We start from the raw sequence: 23410 nt of genomic DNA, 5'->3' as shown, positions 1-23410 counted from the left end.
AAGCCGCTCTTCAATTGGGGCTTTATTTATTTATTTTTTAAAAAGATTGAGACGCGAGCAATAAGTGAGATGCACAGTGCCCTTTATTGGCCTGTCCAAAAGTACAATTCTTTGGGCCAAATTATGCTACAAGGTGCACCCAAGAACAGAATATGGCCTTTTAATTATGTTTTTTAAATCTCTCTACAGCAAACAAACAAAAGCCACTACACCAAGAAAGACGACTCTTAAGTATAACATTAAGAAAGGCTGTTCATGTTGTTCTTCATTAATGATTTAACTACCTCTCCCTTTGTCCCTTCCTTGCTTCATAATTGCATTTTCTTTTATTTCCGAAAAGCTGGATTTATTCACAAGAGGCTCTGGAAGCCAGAGTTCTAGGATCTCCCAGAGCTTTCCAGGGATTCTTTCACATTTTGTTTTCAGGACTTCCAGTCCAGGCTGGTCGATAGTTTTTCATAGGAATTATGAATAATGGAAGATGATAAAGATAACAAAATAAACAGCACCTCAAGGGACCCATAACAGTTCCAAACAAGGACCTCAATAATATAAAGGTTCATAACAACTTTACCATAGAGCTTAGACACAGATGAATAGAATTATTCCTATTAAATAGAAAGTTGCAAGATCTTGCACTTACCTGCAGTCCATGTTTTTGTTTGTTTTTTCTCCCCTATAGAGTTCACCATGTCTCAGAAAGAGACACAAATGAACTTATCACCAATAGAAGCTACTGGCACCCAATTTAATACCACAACACTGAGTATTTTTGATATAGAAACAAAAAAAAAAAAGGAAAAAATTTCTTCCTACTGCTCTTATTTACACCACAAAACTTCTCTACCCTTTCAGTTCTCACGTCAGCAGCCTCCTCAAATCCCTTTCCAACCAGCTATCAGATTCAGATGATCATGTAGTAGTAATGCTGTTACTTCTCACCACACTGGCTGGATTACATAACACACATGTAGCATCCATATAGTTGCAGGGCTTGTGCTGTACTGAGCATAAGCAAAGTTCCACAAGAGTTTCAAGAAGTCCCCGCACTAACCACGATGTCTTGAGTACTGAATTTTTAATCAAGAGAGCTGAAAAAACCAACGTTTTAAGAACTGGCTATGAAGTCAGAACAAATCTAAGCTGATTTACCCTTCCTCAGAAACTTTAAGTATTTAAAGTAATCCCATACAGTTCAACTCCCCCCACTCACCGTCTTTATCAGCTGCTCCATGTTAAGTGACAGGACAAGATCAGAAGTCATAGAATAATCAGAGTTGGAAGGGACCTCAGGAGGTCATCTAGTCCAACCCCCTGCTCAAAGCAGGACCAATCCCCAACTAAATCATCCCAGCCAGGCCTTTGTCAAGCCTGACCTTAAAAAACTCGAAGGAAGGAGATTCCACCACCTCCCTAGGTAACCCATTCCAGTGCTTCACCACCCTCCTAGTGAAAAAGTTTTTCCTAATATCCAAGCTAAACATCCCCCACTGCAACTTGAGACCATTACTCCTTGTTCTGTCATCTGCTACCACTGAGAACAGTCTAGATCCATCCTCTTTGGAATCCCCTTTCAGGTAGTTGAAAGCAGCTATCAAATCCCACCTCATTCTTCTCTTCTGCAGACTAAACACCAGTTCCCTCAGCCTCTTCTCATAAGTCATGTGTTCCAGTCCCCTAATCATTTTTGTTGCCCTCCACTGGACGTTTTCCAATTTTTCCACATCCTTCTTGTAGTGTGGGGCCCAAATCTGGAGGCAGTACTCCAGGTGAGGTCTCACCAATGTCAAATAGAGGGGAACGATCACGTCCCTTGATCTGCTGGCAACGCCCCTACTTATATAGTCCAAAATGTCATTAGCCTTCTTGGCAACAAGGGTACACTGTTGACTCATATCCAGCTTCTCGTCCACTGTAACCCCTAGGTCCTTTTCTGCAGGACTGCTGCCTAGCCATTCGGTCCCTAGTCTGTAGCGGTGCATGGGATTCTTCCATCCCAAGTGCAGCACTCTGCACTTCAACCTCATCCGATTTCTTTTGGCCCAATCCTCTAATTTGTCGACGTCCCTCTGTATCCTATCCCCACCCTCTAGCGTATCTACCACTCCTCCCAGTTTAGTGTCATCTGCAAACTTGCTGAGGGGGCAGTCCATGCCATCCTCCAGATCATTAATGAAGATATTGAACAAAACCGGCTCCAAGACAGAGCCTTGGGGCACTTCGTTTGATACCGTCTGCCAACTAGACATGGAGCCATTAATCACTACCCGTTGAGCCCGACGATCTAGCCAGCTTTCTATCCACCTTATAGTCCATTCATCCAGCCCATATTACTTGCTGGCAAGAATACTGTGGGAGACCATATCAAAAGCTTTGTTAAAGTCAAGAAATAACACATCCACTGCTTTCCCTCATCCACAGAGCCAGTTTTCATCATAGAAGGCAATTAGGTTAGTCAGGCATGACTTGCCCTTGGTGAATCCATGCTGACTGTTCCTGATCACTTTCCTCTCCTCTAACTGCTTCAGAATTGATTCCTTGAGGACCTGCTCCATGATTTCTCCAGGGACCGATGTGAGGCTGACTGGCCTGTAGTTCCCAGGATCCTCCTTCTTCCCTCTTTTAAAGATGGGCACTACATTAGCCTTTTTCCAATCATCCGGGACCTCCCCTGATCACCCTGAGTTTTCAAAGATAATGGCCAACGGCTCTGCAATCACATCCGCTAACTCCTTTAGCACTCTCGGATGCAGCGCATCCGGCCCCATGGACTTGTGCTCATCCAGCTTTTCTAAATAGTCCTGAACCACTTCTTTCTCCTCAGAGGGCTGGTCACCCCCTCCCCATGCTGTGCTGCCCAGTGCAGTAGTCTGGGAGCTGACCTTGTTTGTGAAGACAGAGGCAAAAAAAAAAAAAAAAAAAAAAAAAAAAAAGCATTGAGTACATTAGTTTTTTCCACATCCTCTGTTACTAGGTTGCCTCCCTCATTCAGTAAGGGGCCCACACTCTCCTTGACTGTCTTCTTGTTGCCAACATAACTGTAGAAACCCTTCTTGTTACTCTTAACATCCCTTGCTAGCTGCAACTCCAAGTGTGATTTGGCCATCCTGATTTCACTCCTGCATGCGTGAACAATATTTTTAATACTCCTCCTTGGTCATTTGTCCAACCTTCCACTTCTTGTAAGCTTCTTTTTTGTGTTTAAGATCAGCAAGGATTTCACTGTTGAGCCAAGCTGGTCGCCTGCCATATTTACTATTCTTTCTACACATTGGGATGGTTTGTTCCTACCACCTCAATAAGGATTCTTTAAAATACAGCCAGCTCTCCTGGAGTCCTTTCCCCCTCATGTTATTCTCCCAGGGGATCATGCCCATCAGTTCCCTGAAGGAGTCAAAGTCTGCTTTTCTGAAGTCCAGGGTCCGTCTTCTGCTGCTCTCCTTTCTTCCTTGTGTCAGGATCCTGAACTCAACCATCTCATGGTCACTGCCTCCCAGGTTCCTATCCACTTTTGCTTCCCCTACAAATTCTTCCCGGTTTGTGAGCAGCAGGTCAAGAAGAGCTCTGTCCCTAGTTGGTTCCTCCAGCACTTGTCCCCTACACTTTCCAAAAACTTCTTGGATTGCCTGTGCACCACTGTATTGCTCTCCCAGCAGATATCAGGGGGACTGAAGTCTCCCATGAGAACCAGGGCTTGTGATCTAGTAACTTCTGCTAGTTGCCGGAAGAAAGCCTCGTTCACCTCATCCCCCTGGTCTGGGGGTCTATAGCTGACTCCCATGACGACATCACCCTTGTTGCTCACACTTCTAAACTTAATCCAGAGACTCTCAGGTTTTTCTGCAGTTTCATATCGGAGCTCTGAGTAGTCATACTGCTCTCTTACATACAGTGCAACTCCCCCACCTTTTCTGCCCTGCCTGTCCTTCCTGACTAGTTTATATCCATCTATGACAGTACTCCAGTCATGTGAGTTATCCCACCAAGTCTGTTATTCCAATCACATCATAATTCCTTGCCTGTGCCAGGACTTCCAGTTCTCCCTGCTTGTTTCCCAGGCTTCTTGCATTCGTGTATAGGCACTTAAGGTAACTTGCTGATCGTCCCGCTTTCTCTGTATGAGGCAGGTGCCCTCCCCTCTTGTTCTCTCCTGCTCGTGCTTCCTCCTGGTATCCTCCTTTCCCAGTTACCTCAGGGCTTTGGTCTCCTTCCCCCCGGTGAACCTAGTTTAAAGCCCTCCTCACTAGGTTAGCCAGCCTGCTTGCGAAGATGCTCTTCCCTCTCTTCGCAAGCAGCAAATCCAAACCCAGCAACTGCCTCGGTTTTGTTGACTTCCTTTTTCTGGCCATATTATTAACAGAAGACCAATGAACTTTGAAGTGTTTTTACCAAGGAATTCTGCTACATGGCCAGAGAGCACATGGGTGCCAAAAGCTTCAAAGGCACAATAAGACTGCCAGTGATGGACATAAACTAACATCCAACCAGGCCACCTCAAGAACCCAGCCAAAGATCAACCAGGTGATGCTTGATCTGCAAGGAGACCGTGTCCCTTTAGAATCTGCCATGACTATGACAACAACCACATTCAGTATTCTTCTTTCACCTAGCATGACTTTCAAGCTCCTTGACAAGTGGATCAAAGGGCTACCTAGTTTCACGATAGCTTATGAAATGTTTTTACATCAACCACTGAAATCTTACTTTTCATTTCTTGGTAAAAGAGCTCCACTGTGAATCACAACCAATAACCTTCCAAAGCTACCATACAATATGGGGATCAGTTCTTCCTTCAACCTCTTTTGTTATAGTAGTGGAATCAAAATATTATCAGTATGCTGTACTGCCTCAAGGAGCTGCCTTTCTCCACACAATGATCCTAAACACCTAAAAATGTAGCACTGTGTCCTGTTATTTCCCATTATTAGATTTAAGACACAGAAGACTGAAAATTGACAAGTTACAACACACTTTTTAAACATCACAGGCACACTGCCAGGTAGTCTACAGGCCAACAGTATTGGCAGCTCATGATTTTACTGAAAGTCTCACAATATTTGATTGCATTGTCAAAGCCTCAGGTCCTAGAGTGATGCAATTACACAAGGATCTGCTCTCATTTTAATAAATTTCTAGCCCTCATAGTGACAGATGTTTTTACAGCACCTACCACAACTGGGACCTGGTCCATGACTAGGGTTCCTAAGTGCTATGGTAATTCAAATACTAAAAATGAAAACACAAACCCTAATGCTTGGGGTTGACAATATTGTCTTTTTTCTTTAAACAAAAATGTAAAAAAAAAAAGTTTTAAAAAAAATCTAGAAAGCTAAAATTTGTAGAATAAAATGAATATACAACTCCATGCAATACAACTCCATTTTAAGTCACAGTGCAGCACTATGTTGGTGCAGGAGAACTTGGAAGCGAGACTGACCAAAAAGTTAAATCCATTGTTATATTGCTACTTTCTAAATATAAAATACAGGACTTTAATTTTTTACTAAAAGAAAAGGAGTGCTTGTGGCACCTCAGAGACTAACAAATTTATTTCAGCATAAGCTTTCGTGAGCTACAGCTCACTTCATCGGATGCATGCAGTGGAATATACAGAGAGAACATGAAACAATAGCTGTTACCATACACGCTGTAAGGAGAGTGATCAGGTAAGGCGAGCTATTCCAGCAGGAGAGAAAAAAAAAAAAAAACCTTTTGTAGTGATAATCAAGGTGGGCCATTTCCAGCAGTTGACAGGAACGTGTGAGGAACAGTGTGGGGTTGGCGGTGGAATAAATATGGGGAAATAGTTTTACTCTGTGTAATCACACATCCACTCCCAGTCTTTATTCAAGCCTAATTTAATGGTGTCCAGTTTGCAAATTAATGCCAATTCAGCAGTCTCGGAGTCTGTTTTTGAAGTTTTTTTTGTTGTAATATTGCCACTTTTAGGTCTGTAAATCAAGTGACCAGAGAGACTGAAGTGTTCTCCAACTGGTTTTTGAATGTTATAATTCTTGACATCTGATTTGTGTCCATTTATTTTTTTACGTATTTTTTTTGGTCTGGTTTGGCCAATGCACATGGCAGAGGGACATTGCTGGCACATGATTGCATATATCACATTAGTAGATGTATAGGTGAATGAGCCAAGTGTGGCTGACTTGATTAGGCCCTATGATGGTGTCCCGCTGAATAGATATGTGGGCACAGTTGGCAACGGGCTTTGTTCCAAGGATAGGTTCCTGAGTTAGTGTTTTTGTTGTATGGTTGCTGGTGAATATTTGCTTCAGGTTGGGGAGCTGTCTGTAAGCAAGGACTGGCCTGTCTCCCAAGATCTGTGAGAGTGATGGGTCCTCCTTCAGTATAGGTTGTAGATCCTTGATGCGTTGGAGAGGTTTTACTTGGGGGCTGAAGGTGATGGTTAGTGGCGTTCTGTTATTTTCTTTGTTGGGGCTGTCCTATAAATGGGTGACTTCTGGGTACTCTTCTGCTGTATCTGAACATGTCTCACGTATACTAGCAAGCTCTTTAAAGTAGGGACCATGCTTTTTAAATGCTCTCAAGAGTGCCATATATACAGAATGCTGTACAAATACAACAGCAAAGATAGATTCTAATAAAATGAGAAACGTTTAATTTTGAAAAAATCTCTATTGTACAGGGTTTTTCAAAAACACCCCTCTGGTGCTAAGAAAGCATAAATCCCCATCTAACTGCTAACAAAACACTAGTGGAAAGTGTGGTCTTGTGTGCAACCTTAAAAAGAGAGAGATGGTTTAAGCACTGCCCTCAACTCCAAATGAAAAATGCACAGCTGAGCAATGCTGTGAACATTTACTTCTAGGAGTAGCAGTAGGTTTTTTTTGTTTGTTTTTTTAAATAATTACTTCAGGCCTTATCATACCTACACACAAAGTGTACATTCAAAATGAGTAAAGAACATGGCTACAAAAATACCCAGGAACTTTTCCCCATGGAGAGCCTCAAATTCCCCAGAATCTAAGCTTTCGTTTAAAAAAAAAAAAAAAACGTTTCTAGCCCTTATGGTTGGGAAGATAACCCTTGAAACAAACCAAGATTAAATCCATGCAGTGCTCTCTATCTAAATTAGACAAATGTAAACTCAGAAGGAGCTGAGCAAACTGTCACAAACAGAAAAGGAAACCTTACAGAGAGGTAAGAAGTGAATTTTACTGAGACTGAATAGATACACTCATTAACAGCAAGGAAACTCATTTCACTGCATTCAGTCAGGCTAGTATGTTTTTAGAAGTCTGGCTAACTCAACTTCTCCGTTCACTTTTACCAAGGGTAACATTTTACACTTGGTTTGCTCAGGTGTAACTGACTGCAAGGCATGAAGTAGCAGCACATTAGGCCCTCTAAATTACTCCATGTCTTTTGCAAGAGTGGTTCATGGAGATATGGCCCTTAGATTTTAAAAATATAAACATATTGCTATGATTAACCTTACTGAACGAGCAAGACCCATATCCTTGTGCTTACATGAGAGAGGTGTTGGGGATGTGCGACTGTAACAGGAATCGTGCAGAGAGAAGTTAGTGACAACATAAAGATAACAAATCTATTTATTTGATCAGGGTAACTGTTTTACGTGTTTAGTGTACATTGAAATGGTTGGCAAGCATTGCTTAGGTGATTTTATTGTGGTTTAGTAAAAATGTAAATAAGTGAACCTGGGCTCTAGAGTGCAACAGGCTCTTCTAGCAGCCAATAATCAGTGTTTAGTTAAAATATTCTGTGCTGCACAGCAGAACTAAAGGATGCTTTATTTCATGGTTGCAGAGACAGAGGTCATTTTATAATGAAAACAAAATACAGGCACCAAAGTTAAGTGAATAGAGTAGATCAAATCAAGTCTGAGGACAAATCAAAATATTTACAGTGACAGAAAAGGGGTGTTCTCAGGATGTCTGTCATACACCCCAACCTTCCACCATCAAAATAGAATGCCTTTACTAATTAAATACAAACAGAAAACTCATTTTATATAACAGTTGCCAGTATTAGAATCCTCTGCATATAAGAGCATATGGGAACAATTTTCCAGTATTAAAATAATTCCATTTAGGCTTCATCGGCTAAATTTCTTGTTTCAGAATACATGTGTTCATAAACATTAAGAGACTGACAGCAATAGAAACTGAAGTTCCCTCTGAATAAGCCCAAAGGCCAATACCCATTGTACAGCTGCTCTCTTGGCTCCCCCATATTGTTCCTCATACTCTATTAATAAACTCTGATATAACTTAGAGACCACCTACTCTAGGAAGTTTCAGTACAGTCAGAGAGAGCACAGTCTATCACCTGAGTGCCAGCTTCTCCAGTGCATGTACCATCAATTGTGCTCAGTTATGGATCTGATCCTGCTCAGTGCTCAGCACCCCAAATTCCCATTCAGCATCTACAATACAAAGAAGCTAAGCAGCTTGCAGAATTGAGGCCCATATATAGCATTGTTCTTCCACTGTAGACTCCTCTCCACTGTGGATGGAGCTTAGACCACAAACTTATTTATTAATGAATGTCTACACTAGAGACCTTACGGCAGTACAGCTGTACTGATGCAGCTGTGCCTCTGTAAGATCTCTCAGTTAGCCACTCTACGCCAATGGGAGAGAGGTCTCCCGTTGACATAAATTAAACTACCCCCAACATGCAGCAGCAGCGATATTGGTGGGAGAAGCTCTCCTGCTGACATAGCGCTGTGCACACTACCACTTATGCCTGCAAAACATGTAGCTCAGAGGTGTGATTTTTTTCACACCCCTGAGCAACGTAAGTTTTACTGACTTAAGTGGAAGTGTAGACATGGTCTAAAGCTAGACATGAAACCCGATCCCAGAGAAGACAAAAAATGCTTTATTCAGCTCCCTGCAGTTCTTCTTCAACAACAGCTGTCAGACTCTCCCTAGTATTTTTCAGTCTATGCAGCCGCCGGGGGTTTTTGTGCAGCCTCTGGTGGGGGGGGACGGGGGTGGGGGCAGGAGGAGGAGGAGGGGAGGCAGGCAAAGCATCTGCCCATCCCCCTCCCCCCTTGTTGCTCCTGGATGCACCACCCTGCACCACCTCTGGAGAGGGGAGGTGGGGCACAACGCTGCAGTAGCAAGGTGAGTTCTTGACCCACCTTGGGGGGGAGAGGGAGGGAATTTTGGCACCAGGCTCCAGAGGTGGGATTTCAGGAGCCTGGCCATGCAACCCCAGGTTCCAACCATGGGGCAGTGGGTACTGACACCCCCTTGCTCCGGCTGCAGGGCATCAGCCTCTGGGCCCTGGTTCCAGCTTTGTGGCAGCAGGCACTGCGCCCCAGCTCCAGTCCCAAGCTCTGGCTGCACAGTGGTGGGCGCTGGCTGTGCAGCTGTGGGTAATCTGCATCTGGGGCAGCAGGCTTTGGGTGCCAACCCTCGGCTCCATCCACAGAGCTGCAGTTGGCCTCTGGCCCCCAGTTCTGGCCATGCAGCCCCAGCCCCTGCCCCTGATCCCCTGCCCCAGCTGCAGGTGTCAATCTACAGCTCTGTTCCCAGGCTCTGGCCATGCATGCCAACCCCAGCCCTGGCCCGCAGCAGTGAGCGTAGGCTCCAGTCACGAAGCAGCAGGCACCGACTCCTGGATCTAGCCATGCAGCCCTGGTTTCTGGCCATGTGGCGGCAGGCACTGGCCCAGGGCGCTGACCCCACCTCCGGCTGCGCAGGCTTTGATCCCTGGCTACAGCCATGCAGTTCCAGTCCCCAGCTGTGCATCTGGCATGTAAATATCTTGTGATGCTGGCTACAACAGTACCATGCAAACACCTGTTCTCACTTTCAGGTGACACTGTAAATAAGAAGCAGGCAGCATTATCTTCTGCAAATGTAAACAAACTTGTTTGTCTTAGCGACTGGCTGAACAAGAAGTAGGGCTGCGTGGACTTGTAGGCTCTAAAGTTTTACACTGTTTTGTTTTTGAATGAAGTTATTTTTGTACATGATTCTGCATTTGTAGGGTCAACTTCCATGATAAAGAGATTGCACTACGTGAACTGAAAAATACTATTTCTTTTGTTTTTACAGTGCAAATATTTGTAATAAATAAATATAAAGTGAGCACTGTACACTTTGTATTCTGTGTTGTAATGGAAATCAATATATTTGAAAAAGTAGAAAACATCCAAAAATATTTAAATAAATGGTATTCTGTTATTGTTTAACACCGCAATTATTTTTTTAATCACTTGACAGCCCTAATACAAATATCACTCCCGAAGGGGGAGGCAGCATTATTTTTATTATTGAGTCTGCAACTTACAAATATAAATTACTATTATTTGGATGTGTATCTGTGCATACTTAATTGTTTTTCCCTAAAGTTAATTAAGTATTTTCGGAAAAAGTGTCAGTGCAGCCACCAGTGAGAGTTGGTGGTCGCACTTTGAGGCCACCAAAAAATTTATTGTGGGAACCCCTAGGCCCACTATAAAGGTAAAAGTTTGCAAAGGGGTTAAGTAAAGAGCGGAAGATATTCCACAGTACACCAAAATCCAATTTCTCAGAAATAAGGTGTTTTTCTTCATGACTGGAAGTACTTATCTCACAACTGATGAAGTGAGCTGTAGCTCACGAAAGCTTATGCTCAAATAACTTGGTTAGTCTCTAAGGTGCCACTAGTACTCCTTTTCTTTTTGCGATGACAGACTAACACGGCTGCTACTCTGAAACTTATCCCTCTACAGGAGTTGATTCCGAATTCCTAGACTAGAAGTCTATGGGCTCTGAAATACATTTGAAAAATTCCCTGAATCAGTCCAACTTATTATAGTTTGACTTTCTGAAAAGATGACTATTTGGAAACATCCCATGCTGATATTTTTGCCATAGATACAGTATATAGTTTGTATACAATTGTTATAAGCCATTGTTACCAGGTAAATTAAAAATGTTTTTACATTTGCCAAGCGTTAATGATAATTAAGTGAAACTGACTTTTAATATCTACATTCTACAGTACTAATACCATAGAAGCAGCACCCTGCTCCAGGGTCTCAAGGCAATTTGATGGGATGCTGGATCATAGCACCTCACCAATAACTTCGTTGCATCCAGATTTGAAAGAGAGCAGGGAGGAAAGAAAAATATCTATCACTGTGACATTCTATACCTTGGGGGAGCATCCTGTAACGCTCATATTCCTCATTTTTATATAATCGTGATCTTACAAATAAAGCATGCCTTGTAAGGTATCAGCAGAAAGGTTATGATCTGCTGAAAGACATTTTGCTATCCATATATGTATATCATTAATGCATATGAAGTTACGAGAACTGTGTTGTATGGTTGTCACTAAAACATGCTGTAAATCAGGGAATCAGCCAAATATCAGCTCCCCAGAGGCAACATCAAGGAAACTAACCAACACCCGGGTGGGGTATCAAACAACACATCAACAACCATTGTCCAGCAATCAAGCTACAATTCAGGGACGCACCTACAGGAGGCCACACCAGGGGAAAGCTTGCCTAGAGAATCAGTAATGCCCACCAGACATGCCTGGACTTGTGTGTTCCCCAAGCACATGGGACTGAGGGTATAAAAGGGAACACAGCAGGCCCATGCTTTGCTTTTCTCCTTCCCCCACTATGCTGAAACCAGCAAGGACACTAAAGACTTGAGACTCCAACAGAGGAGAAAAAAAAGAAAAGGAGGACATGCATCCGATGAAGTGAGCTGTAGCTCACGAAAGCTTATGCTCAAAATAAATTGGTTAGTCTCTATCGTGCCACAAGTCCTCCTTTTCTTTTTGCGGATACAGACTAAAACGGCTGCTACTCTGAAACCTGTCAATAACAGAGGAGACTGACCCAGATTTAAGGGGCGAATCTGTATATTAAGGACTGCAATAGCCAGTGCGGTGAGAAAAACTGCTTAATCTAGATGTTGCCTAGTCTAATAGGATTGAGAGTTTAGACTGCATGCTTATATATATTTTATTTTGGTAACGAACTCTGACTTTTTGCCTATCACTTATAGTCATTTAAAAAAAAAAATCTTTAGTAATCAAACTTCTTTAACTGTTTATCTTTACCAGTGAGTTTGTACGAAGTATGTGACAAAACTGCTCAGGTTTACAAAGGCAGGTGTATACCCACTTTCCATAGATGAAGTGGCAAACCAATTAATAAATTTGCACTACCCATCTGGAGCAGTGCAAGAAGGTATATTCCAGAGGTACAGTGCTGCGAGCTGGGGTGGGGATTTGGCTGGTGCCTTTCCCTGCATGATTCAGGAGTGGCTCTGGGAGCATTCATACAATCTAGCTGGGTGTGGGGCACCACATGCTGTTGTGCTGAGTGATAACAGCTCCTGGAGGGTTTGCTGCTCCTCACTAGCAAGGCATTGTGAGAGACAGCCCAGGCTGGAGAGTTTAAGGGACACAGCAGTCCCAGGCTGCACCCAGGGGATCCTGTCACAATCATTTTAAAGGATGGAAGAGATATTTGGGGCCTGGCTTTCCAAGTCTTAATGAGTTAAAAGAGTTCAAGTCTTATCCAACTGGCCAATTAGTGTTGTATGATTAACTGTTCCTACTTTGGTTCTGAGTTTTATTCATTAGGCAATTTTAACCCTCATGGTATTACTTAGAGTCACACTGAACTGAGTTAATCATAAAAGGAACACTTGCTTTCTTCAATTATTTCTCTACTGAAGTTTGTGTAACATTGTCACATCTTGTACTGAGGAGGTGGGTGGGCCAAACTGCAACACATGTTATCCGATAGTGTTTGGTGAGAAGTTGTGCACCTATTTTTATATGCTCAAGTTCTTAGTATTTGGTTAGTTCTTTATATGATACTGTGCAAATATGTAGTATACTGACAGGTTTCAGAGTAGCGGCCGTGTTAGTCTGTATCCGCAAAAAGAAAAGGAGTACTTGTGGCACCTTAGAGACTAACAACTTTATTTGAGCATAAGCTTTCATCTGATGAAAAGCTTTCATCGTCTCTAAGGTGCCACAAGTACTCCTTTTCTTTTTATGTAGTATACCTTATTGCAGTAAGTCTTTGCATCCATTAGATATTCTGCCACACAGAGTTAGATATTAGAAAAAGTGAAAGCGTATATGCATATTTGTCAGGCTTACAATACAAAAGAGGTTATTTTAAGAGAGTTTTAAAATTTAGAAAGACAGCTGTTTTTTATGCACTGTTTCATCTAACCTTTTTCAGAGAAAATCTGGTCATGAAAGCCAGTGGCAGCCTCCCTGCAAGAGAGACAGTGGTGGCAAGATTGGGAAACTTTTGTCAAATGTCCCTAGTTTAGACTAGTCTTTACAGAATAAAGAGGTTTGCTAGCAGAAATTCTGAAATAAGCCATCATTAAACTTTATACAGAATGCTTCCAAAATGTAATGGCCCTTAAATGCATCTCAGAAGACAAATAATTCATGTTTAGAAATAAGGCTGTCATTGCCTCTAATGAGAAAAGCAATGCATTTAATGGAATTACTCTAGGGATGAATTTGGACCATATCTGAACCTTCACAATTCAACTCCCAATTTTCCCAGGTACCTAGATAATCCTTTATATATCTATCTTAGTAGGACACTTTATCGCTATGCATTCAGGCTCTTTTTAGAGAAGAAAAATCTTACCTTTATTTGACACCTCTAATCCCAAAGGACACTAAGAAATTGACATGACACACACTGACAAACTACTTAACCCAAAGCTGAGAAACAGCCACCTCTGAAGTGAAACATGACATCAGTTATGATTGTGCATGACAACATTATGGGGAAGGGTCTTCACTTTCCAACTCAATCACATTCTTTTGGGGGAAAAAAATGAAGATCCTGAACATGCTGTTTACAGAATTCACCTCTGTTCCCAAAAGAAGGGAAGGTCTTGAGATTACATTAATTCAACACTTTTCCCCCAAAATTATCTACAGCAGCGTTCCTGCTTCACCCACCTGCACTCCTGGAAAATATTAGCAATGACACAAACATCAAGAGCCTGCAGGATTTCTTACTACCAAATTCCACAATTTTTACTCTTATTTTCAAACCAAAGACCCAATCCTCCAAGATAGGTACTCGAGGCGCACTGAGAGCCCTCAATTCCTATCAACTAAAATGGGAGATGAGAGTACTCAGCACTGCATAGGATTTAGTTCTAAAAGCCAAGATCGGCACACACACAGAATATCAAAGTTGGTTTGATAGCCCCATCATTTCCAGATAACATCAGATTCATCTCTTTCTTATAAAGGAAAATCCCTTCTAACTGATGTCTCTGAAGAAAGGAGGTCATTTTTGTAATGAAGAAGAATATCCTAAAATGTAATGGCAAATAAACCAAACCACTATAAATTAAGTGGCTCAGTAGTACAAACAGTGACCTTGAATACCAGCAAGTTCTTGCCAAGGGTGACCCAAAAAGAGAGCAAAGGACTGCTTATGGTCCATTTAACCCCCACAAATTGTTAAGATTTATGATACTGGTCAGTTGCTAGTTATAGTGTTCATAAATAATTAGCTGCAACCAGGTTAATTTACCAGGGTTATTTGTGCTGAAAGTTGCCAGTTACAATAAAAAGAAAAGGAGTACTTGGGGCACCTTAGAGACTGAAAGCTTATGCTCAAATAAATTGGTTAGTCTCGAAGGTGCCACAAGTACTCCTTTTCTTTTTGCAGATACAGACTAACAAGGCTACTACTCTGAAACCAGTTACAATAAGAAATTTTTGTTAAATACTGAAAATTTAGCGACCTCCTTTTCAGCCTAAGAGGAAGGTACCCCTCAAAAGCTGGTTTGCAGTCCTTGCACTACATGCCAACAGTACTCACTGCAGCAGAAAGTTAGCAGCCGTACACCCAGCTATGTTTATTACCAATAAATACATAAGGCTTGAGAAAGCTGAAATCATAGTGTTTTTCAAAAAACACTTTAGAAAGATTCAGTTCTTGCAAGTCTTGATCATGCTCTCTTGTTGCTGTATACTACCCAACAGTCACATGTCCCTGCAAAAAGTGGCCGACACAGATTTTAAGTTTTGTCTGTACTGTGCCTGGCACAGTGCCCTGCAATCCTGATTGGTGACTCTAGGTGTTACTTCAGTAGCGGGAAAAAAACAACAAAAAAACCCAACATTGAAGTAAAAAGCTACCACTGCTTAGCACTTATACTGTACTTTACATCTTCAAAGTGTTTTACAAGCACTAATCCACACATTAACCATATGTAGTAATAGGGCTATGCTCATATGTTGAAACAGACAGGAAATACGAAGCTTCACAGTGCCACATAGAGAGTCATTGCTAGAGGTGAAATTAAAATTCAGGAGATTCTGGTTCTGACCTATACTCAGATCACACTTTGTCTAAAAGAAAGTCACTTCTTAAATTTTTAAATAGTGGGTTCCCATAAACTATTAAGAATGCACTGTAACATTCCTACAGCAGTACTCAATGTCATGTACTTCAGGAGGGATATTTCTTTGCGAGTTTCAGAGTAAGTTTTAGAACTATGACCTCACTTATCACAAGTTAAGCTTGTTTTTAAAAAAAGCGCCCTGAGAACATTGATTTTTCTTTTGCTCTGCAAGTGCGCTGATTTTCCCTCCCTTTTGTTGGATTTGGCTGACAGTTTTACGGATCAACATGCATCTTACATGCTGTTTTAATGCGATGTGAACAGTAGACTTTATATATTTTGTGCTGTTGGAACCCGCATTGCTCACTTAGCAGTAAAGTATGGAAGTTGCACTTTGATACCTCTTTTGTACATTTTTACAATATTTGTCTCATATTAGCGAGAATAGAGTATTTTATGGATTGTTAGGAAGTCAGTCATATGAAACTCAGTTTAAAAAGCAAATCTTTGCTTGTTACTAAAATGAGATTTAAAATTAACATTTTTTAAATTTAATTTCCTTTTCACCTTTACTCAGTTTGGAAAAAGTGGACTAATGAGTTTCACTTTCAGGATCCTACCTATTAAAACGATGTTTGTCTTCAGAAAGTCAGGAAAATGTTTGTTTTTACTTAAAGCTTGTTTAGATTAAGAGCTATCGTATTTTGTAAAAGCCCCTGAAAACAAACAAAAGTCTGTCACATCTAAATTGGGGGCCTAAAACTAGTTGAGTCCCTCTCTAACTTTAGAGCCATATTCCAGCAGCACTGTGGGGAAAACAAAATAAACAGAAGAAACTGACATCCGCCACCAGTCTAGCACAGAAACATGCTACTGCTCCAAACCACAAACAGGCAAATATTTAAAATCCATTAGACATCAAGTAGTATCCCTGTTTGCTATTCTACATAGCTATATTAGATGTACACTGACTAAACAGGTTTCATAGTAGTAGTAGTAAACACTTCACTTCCTCAGAACCCATAAATCTTCTGTTACAAGCATGCATTTAATAAGAGAAGTTAAAATTACAGAAGACATGACAGGTAAGATCCTCTGTATCCTACATAATTAACTTATGTTATAGTACTATGAAAATATGCACCTGAAAAGGAAACTACCTTGAAGGATAACAAGACAATCTGCCTGTTCTTCTGTAGTGTTAAAATTATTGTTAGCACTGCTAACTGATACAGGAAGATCACATATGACAAGATTTCAGTTATGTAGTAAGACTGATGTTTAGATGTGTAAGAAGGAACTTCTAATATGACCTCCTCACATAATACTTTCCCCATGTTCGATTTTCCCTGCATTTACAGCACATTTTAGTAGGTTTGCAAAAAGAAAAGGAGTACTTGTGGCACATTAGAGACTAACCAATTTATTTGAGCATAAGCTTTCGTGAGCTACAGCTCACAACTGTAGCTCACGAAAGCTTATGCTCAGATAAATTGGTTAGTCTCTAAGGTGCCACAAGTACTCCTTTTCTTTTTGCGAATACAGACTAACATGGCTGTTACTCTGAAACCTTTAGTAAGTTTAATTTACTCCCTTCTGTAAATAACATGCTCATGTAAATAAGCTCCCAACTCTTTGGACTGCATTACCTTAAATCTGGTTACTTATGTCTGACTACCAGAAGGTGACAGTATCAATGTCCGCATCATAGCGGCATGTTACTATGGCAGGACTTTGTAAACAGAAGCAGTGCTGTGAAGTTACAAGCGTCCTGCAGAGTGGAACAGTATGGATTTGGAAAAAGTGTGCGTGGAAGGGCACAGGAACTGAAAATCAAAAGGACAGGATGCTATTCTTAGACCTGCCACTGATTTGCTGAGGAACACACCACCACCAAAAACTATCCATAAAATATTAACAAAATCCTTGATTGGCAACAGTTGTGAGGATCAATTCTTTGTAAAGCCCTTTGAAAACCTCAGATGCAAGGCACTGAAAGGGTGCAGAGAATATAAAAATCCAAGCATCCAACCAGGAATACTGTCAGGTGCTAGCTTGTTTCCTTACACTCTATTTTCCCCATGCTGTAAAACCAGCAGTCTACTAAACAATTGTTCAGTTAAAGAATCAGATAAGGTAATTCAACAGTAGGAAGTCAATGAAGAAGAATAAAAGAAAAAATGTGATGGATCAATAATTACTAAGTCAGTCGCTCTAGCTCTGATATTTATTCTGTGCAGCATTTTTCCTGTGGTGAAATCTGTGCACCAGCTTTAGGGCCATGGAACACTTCACTGTTCTACCAAGTGAAATTAAGTCACCCAGCAAAAAGTAAACTAAAAATTAGTAGACTGCATTCTCCCCACCCTTTCATTTTAAAGCAACACAAACCATAAAAATGTGTTTGAAGTGAGCTCTTTCAGTTTTACAGCCACTGAAGCCTAAGTTGTTCCATAACTCATTCAAGTATCTCTTCCTATTACTCCACTAATAATGGTGCTGGAAGAGACAGATCACATTCTCATCCTCCAACCAGAGTGGCAAGAAACAAATCAAAGTAAAATGCAATTATTTTGCAAAACCTAAGAAAACTGAAATTAAGGAAGGAGGCAAACAGATGTGTTTCCGTAGCAGATCATTTTATAATGCATATTTAACATTTTAAATTGTAAAGTTTATAGCTAGAACACCAACTGTAAGTGAGTCCCTCAAAATGTTCACAATTTACTAGCTTACTGCCATCTTACATTGATTTACTTTACTTCAAAGAAAGATTATATTGCAGTAACACTACAGGCCTTAACTAAGTCAGAGCTCCATTGTACTAGGTGCTATACAAGCAATAAGCGATATTCCCTGCTATGAAGAGTTTACAAACTTTTATTCTTTGTCATTAGAAGCCAACTGCTAAGTAACTAATCCACATTCACCATAAGTCTACTGTATGTTGCAACACAAAGCTATCTTTATAACTTGCAAGACAGATCTTAGTTTTTCCAGTGATTTCAGAATCATGCACCTTACATTCTGGATTACTAAAATGTTCGCTATGGTAACCTCCCAGGCTACTGTCAGCAACAAGCTCCCTGGAGGGAGCTGACAGAAGAGAAGCAGCAATGTAGGCCTTTTTTCTTCGCTACAAAAACCACTAAAACATCTTACAGTAGAATTCTACTGTCAAAGTGGGTAAAACTATGACATGAATGTTACTGTTTTTAATCACTTTTTATGATGGCAACAAGTTTCTCCAAAGTACATGTAATCATTCCAGTAGAGCCCACCTGGGACCATTAAACAGCCATCACCCTTGCCTATTATGTAGTCTAAAGGAAGGCCTTGTGGGATATTAATAGCCCACCTTGTTAGAAACTCATAGTAACTGCCGGGCTTGTTTTTCTTTTCCCTGCCCTATTTCTACCCTAGACTCATTCCCGTAGCCCAGCCAAGACTTTTTTTTTTTGGCGGGGGGAGGGGGAGGGGGAAAGGAGAGAAGAGAGAATAATAAGAGCTGCTGATGCCCATGGAAAGCTTTCAGAATCTTTCCCATTTAGGAACAATTGTGCTTGTGTCACATTTTCTCCCCTCCTCTGCAGTTTACTTTTGTTTCCCCTCTATCTTATTCCCCTAAAGTGAAGTTCGAGTCCTATGGCATCATCATAATCTCCACAGCAACCAACTACTAGTGTCACAAATGGAGGATTTACCACTTCAGGGGCAGAATAAGCTATCAAGGCAGATGAACTCCTAAAGAAACAAAGATCTTGTTTTCTTGAGCACATCCCGTTAGTGAAAGAAAACGGGGCTGGGGAGAAGCAGCAAAATATGAAATGGGAAGGCAGTACGAGCAGTATTGTTTTTAAACACAGTGCAAAGTCCTGAGGGAGCTGCCAGCAGTTCCTACATTCTGGGGGGGGGAGGGGAGGCCTCATACAACTCTGCAATTGAAACGTTTACTAAAACAACTGGAATCTGCATTTGTGGCTTCTGCCGCTCTCTCCACAGAATAAAAGCAATGACCTCCGTGTCAGTGATTTAAAGGCCAGTTCACGGAATGGGGCAGTGCCCACGGATCCCCGTGGAACTCGTCTCCGCCCGGGAGGGATGCACTGGCCGACTGGAAAACACATGAACAGCGCGGCCCCACGGCATATTGCACTGCTGTTCTTCGGGGGAGGGAGATCCAAAAGATCCCTGCGTTTAAAGATCCCCGTCCACACGCCATTTTGTCGGGGGAGGGGGGAGGCGTGGGACAAGTAGGACAGCTCACATTTGTAATTGCCTAACTTAATTATTTGGAACGAGCAGGAGGGGAACAAACTACCTGACTTCAGGCTGAACTAAAAAACACACACCGCCGCACAGTTAGTGAGGGAGGGGGACGTTACATCCAGCGGGATTGACCCCCTCCCCGTCGGGCCCCCCAGGCTGCTGAGCAGAAATGGAGCCAGAGCTTTAAGGAAGGTGGCCGGGCAGCAGCGGGGAGACCGAGACCCCGCGTGGAAGGCTCCCCGCGCGAGGCCGGGGCGGAGAACAAGAACAGCCCCTGCCCCAGGGGGAACTTTGGCAAGCGGCAGCCGCGCGGGCTCCCTTCACCAAGGGGCGCGCAGCCGGACGCCTCCTCTGGGGCGGCCGCCGGGGCTCCCCTGCGGCCGGCGCTCCCGAGCGCGCGGCGACTTTTGCGGGGAGTTGCGGGGCCGCCCGCTGCGCGCGGGGCTGGCGCATCCGCAGCGGCCCCTCTCCAGCCCGCGCATCTCTCCGGGAGCCGCGCTCGCCGCTCCCTCCTCCCTGCGCTGCGCCTGCCGCCCTGCCTGGCCGCCTCCCGCAGCAAAACTTCGGGAGGCGAGAAAAAGCCGGCGGGGCCCGCAAGCGGCCGGCAAAACGCGCCCAGCAGCTGCGGCCGGCCCCGCTCCGCCCGCGGGGGGGCTCGGCCGGCGCCCGCCTTACCTGCGGCGAGTTTTTCCAGCCCTGCGCCGCTGGCTGCCGGGGCTCGGGCTCTTCGGCGCTCCGCTCGCCGCCTCATTCCAATATGGCACGGCCAGGCGGAGCGCATGCGCCCGCCGCCTCCCCGCTTCTGCCCTCCCCTCCCTCCCGGCTTTTTGGGCGCTCAGACGCCCCCGCGCAGCGACTTGCTGAGTTTTGCGCGGGGTGGGGACGGGCATCCACCTGCGCCGGCACCGGGCCAGGCAGCCCCCACGCCTCGTCCCGATCCCCGGCGCTCAGTCCCGTCCGGCACGGCAGGACTTTCTGCAGCTGCTGGCTGCTGGGCACCCCCCGCCCTAGCACCCGTTCGCTGCGGCGTGAGCCCCGGCTCTGCCCCGACACCTGCCTCCTGGGGAGCAGGGCGCCGTGGGACGCGAGGGGAAAAGCAGAAAAAGGCGAGGGGGTGCCCCGTTTTAACCCACTAAGATCCAGCGCTCAGTCACGCTCCGGGGGCTAAATTAAGAGAGAGGGGCGGATGTGTATGACACATGCCCCCCGGAGCCTTTCACCCGGCCTCTTCTTTTCATCGCAGGACTTTGTCCACAGCAAGGAAACACGGTCTATTCCATTCGAAACCAGGATACACACAGATCTTCCCCCCACACTCTTCCCTTTGATGTTTCATTGCCGGGGTTTGCTCCCTGACGCTTGATTTCACTGAAATAAGTCCGACTTATTTTTTTTTAATTAGAAAAGAGAATGCAGAATTGTTCATAGTGGTGGCACTCAGAGCTGGCTCCAACATACACAAAATACACCCCACGGATTTATTTCCCGACATGATTTCACTGGAACTAGGTGCCGCTGCACCAGCAATTGCTTCCGCGAGTAAAGGTTGCAGGGAGCGGGCCCTAAATCGATCTACTCTTGAAAAGGGTAGGCAGAAATACAGCGTACGCTATTTTTAAACCCCTACCAAAACACCGAAGCACAGCATAAAACAGGAAGAAAAGGGAAGCGGATTGTGTAAGACCAAGCTCCTCATGGCCAGATGCCTGTACAATGAGGGAAGGGTGGGAAAGCAATCGACTTCCACAGCGCACAAGCCACTTAGGCAGGGAGACTAATGCAGGCAAGAAGTATTTGAACCCCTAATGGAAAATAAGCTTTAGAATTCTATTAGAAAAAAAGTTGACGCTAAATCCCAGATCCAGTTTTACTTTGGATTTCACCACGTTACCCAAGAAAGAAGACATTGTCCACCTAAATCCCTGCTTCACCGATTTAACTGCATGCTCTTTAATAATTGGTTTTAAATACTTTACACATCCATATTACTGAAAACACACCGCTTTTATTCTATTATCTACCCCCTTCGTTAGCACATTCCATTGAATGAATCGCAATAGTGCTGTGTTTGGAAATATCAAATCGCCTTAAATGATCTGCAGAATGGAAGCTACCAGTGTTAGTGTTTAGGCAACATTTTAACATTTACTAAGGAGACTGTGCATTTTATATATATTCATCCCATTGTGGCTGACGCCCAGTTGATAGCATATAAAAATAAGTGTTCAGAGGTGAAAGACACACGGTACAGAATAAGCTATCATCATCTGTTCCTGAAGCAGAGATGTGCCAAGAAATAAATAGACCAAACAGTGCTGGAACTCCAGACAGGAAGAACAAATGTAAGCACGAACAGGATAATTAGGTATCCAAGAGGCAAAATGTATGTTGTTCTTTATTCTCTCAAAGGGGAGGTATCTGAGAGATACAGTGAAATCAAATTATTCCAGATATGTATTTTTATATTAAATGGATTTTTTTTCAAGGGGAATTTTGATAACCAACTAACAAAGGCAATACCCTTTGGTTAAAATAAAATTCCATAGACATCTTGACTAACTCATGAAAATGCTTAAAGAATCTGCTGCTGGATAGAGTTGGAACATTATTTAACAAAATGCTTTTTTTCGGATATGTAAAGGTTATTGGACATAAAAAAAAATGAAGCACCAAGATTGCACAGGAGGACCTGGTGTCTCACTGCCTCTGCCTCATCTGGGAAAAACTCTCATTTAGCATAAGCAAAGCTAAGTGAAAGCTATCCTCAGGGGTGGCGAAGGTGTTAAGTGAGAAAAGGCCTACGTTATCTCACTTCAATTCAATTTCATGCTTATTACAAACACTTCCAGATATTGGGTTGCAGTATGCATAATTTTTCTTCCTGTAAAGCACAGAAATAAATGACTGGAGAGTGAAATACTCTGTCTGCCCACTAGAGGGTGGTCTCTCCATGTCAATTTAGGACCTGTGAGCAAAACTTGAAGAGCCTGCAGTATAAAATCTTCATGAGCTGTCTTTGACCTGCGGGCAATTAGGACTTCATTATTTGGTACTTTCAGTCTCATACTGTTCTGGCTTAATTCTAAGATCAGATAGCATGGACCTAAATATTAAATATCACATTTAAGCTGTTTCTCCACAACTCCTCAATAGAAAAAGTATCAGTAGCTCATTATGCTGGCTTTAACAACTGTTAAAAACAAGTGGCAATTCATAGAAGCTCTCCTTGATGTAAGGTATTTTTGTTCATGTTCCTCTTTTCTTTGGTTGGCAAGTGGATGATACAACCTAACTGGCTTGAAGCCAGTTTAAAAGCATGCAGAAATTTAAAATGAAATAAGCATGCAATAAAATATTGATCATTCAAGTTTCCAAAGTATGTTTAATCTTTTAAAAAATGAACCATTGAACCTATATAGACAGTCCCCCTATTTTACTAATGCAAGTGCTACCTTTGCTTCAATGACAATACTAAGTAGTAATCCTTTCTATGAAGTTAAGCAATAAAGACATCTTCCAAAATAAAACACAATATTTTTAAGACTATGAGCAACATATTTAGGAGAAACACATGTTCAACTAATTACTTTAAGTGACTAGAAAGCGCTCCTGATTTTGTCCTAACTCTGTATTTATATTGGCAGGCCACATGAACATTAGATAACTAATAAGACACCCAGCATATCCTTTTGTCCTTTCATCATAATAAATGAAGCACTTTCTTGGAGTTAAGTTTGTCAATATGTTGTTCAGGCCATGGAGTAACCTAAAGT

The 23410-nt window shown here is 42.7% G+C and overlaps 1 protein-coding gene across 1 annotated transcript in view; it reads right to left on the bottom strand.

Annotated features, from left to right (window-relative positions):
* The window catches only part of SFMBT1 (Scm like with four mbt domains 1), a 139431-nt gene extending 119000 nt beyond the window's left edge, over positions 1-20431 (bottom strand). The window contains exon 1 of the mRNA XM_043551602.1: positions 20313-20431. Coding sequence (XP_043407537.1) covers positions 20313-20418 — 106 coding nt within the window. The 5' untranslated portion in view covers positions 20419-20431. The remainder of the gene's footprint in view (positions 1-20312) is intronic.
* Positions 20432-23410: the final 2979 nt, after the last annotated feature.

Source organism: Chelonia mydas, chromosome 7 (assembly GCF_015237465.2).
Source record: "Chelonia mydas isolate rCheMyd1 chromosome 7, rCheMyd1.pri.v2, whole genome shotgun sequence".
Classification (NCBI taxonomy): Eukaryota; Metazoa; Chordata; order Testudines; family Cheloniidae; genus Chelonia; species Chelonia mydas.
The sequence above is the reverse complement of the archived record's forward strand: the minus strand, read 5'-3'. Positions and strand labels throughout refer to the sequence as shown.